Consider the following 587-nt stretch of genomic DNA (forward strand, 5'->3'; position numbering starts at 1 on the left):
CGGTGCCAGCCCGCCTTCCCCCGCTGCAACTGCCCCGAGGCCGACGTCCAGGCGCTGGAGAACAACCTGGCCCAGCTGCGGCGAGCCTGGGAGAGCCACCACGGCCAGTTCGAGGAGTCAGGTGAGGCTGGGTAGACCCCACCAAGCGTCTCCTTCCCTGCTGCTTTGGGAGCAGCCCAGGCTGGGTGGTGGGGCGCCAGGGCAGGACCCAGAGCGGTCGTCTCCCTGTGGAGACCCCAGAGCCCAGGTGGAGGGAGGTCACCTCCAGCCCTGCCTTCACCGCTTGCTCTGCTGGGTCTGCTGACGCCATCTCTCTGCCCTCGCAGAGGAGTTTCAGGCCCTGGTGAAGAGGCTCCCCGGGGACCGAAAAAAAACATCTCCCACTTCTGGGCCATGGACCTGGATGTCCAGCATCGCTACCAGCAACTGGGCACCAGCCTGAAGCTGCTCTCCAGGAAAACCCACCGACTCATCCGGCGGCTCTTCAACCTCAGCAAACGCTGCCACCGGCAACCTCGCTTCAAACTGCCGAAGGAGAGGTAGGGTGCCATGGCACCCTCACCCCACATCGAGGGCACTGCTCAGAG

At 65.2% G+C, this 587-nt stretch overlaps 1 protein-coding gene across 1 annotated transcript in view; it reads left to right on the top strand.

Annotated features, from left to right (window-relative positions):
- Positions 1-3: 3 nt before the first annotated feature.
- BRINP2 (bone morphogenetic protein/retinoic acid inducible neural-specific 2) overlaps positions 4-587 on the top strand; it is a gene marked incomplete at its 5' end in the record, with an annotated part of 2,085 nt that continues 1,501 nt past the window's right edge. The window contains 3 exon segments of the mRNA XM_010283762.1: positions 4-121; positions 327-362; positions 365-539. Of these exon segments, the coding sequence (XP_010282064.1) occupies positions 4-121; positions 327-362; positions 365-539 (329 nt within the window).

Source organism: Phaethon lepturus, unplaced genomic scaffold, assembly GCF_000687285.1.
Source record: "Phaethon lepturus isolate BGI_N335 unplaced genomic scaffold, ASM68728v1 scaffold26423, whole genome shotgun sequence".
Classification (NCBI taxonomy): Eukaryota; Metazoa; Chordata; class Aves; order Phaethontiformes; family Phaethontidae; genus Phaethon; species Phaethon lepturus.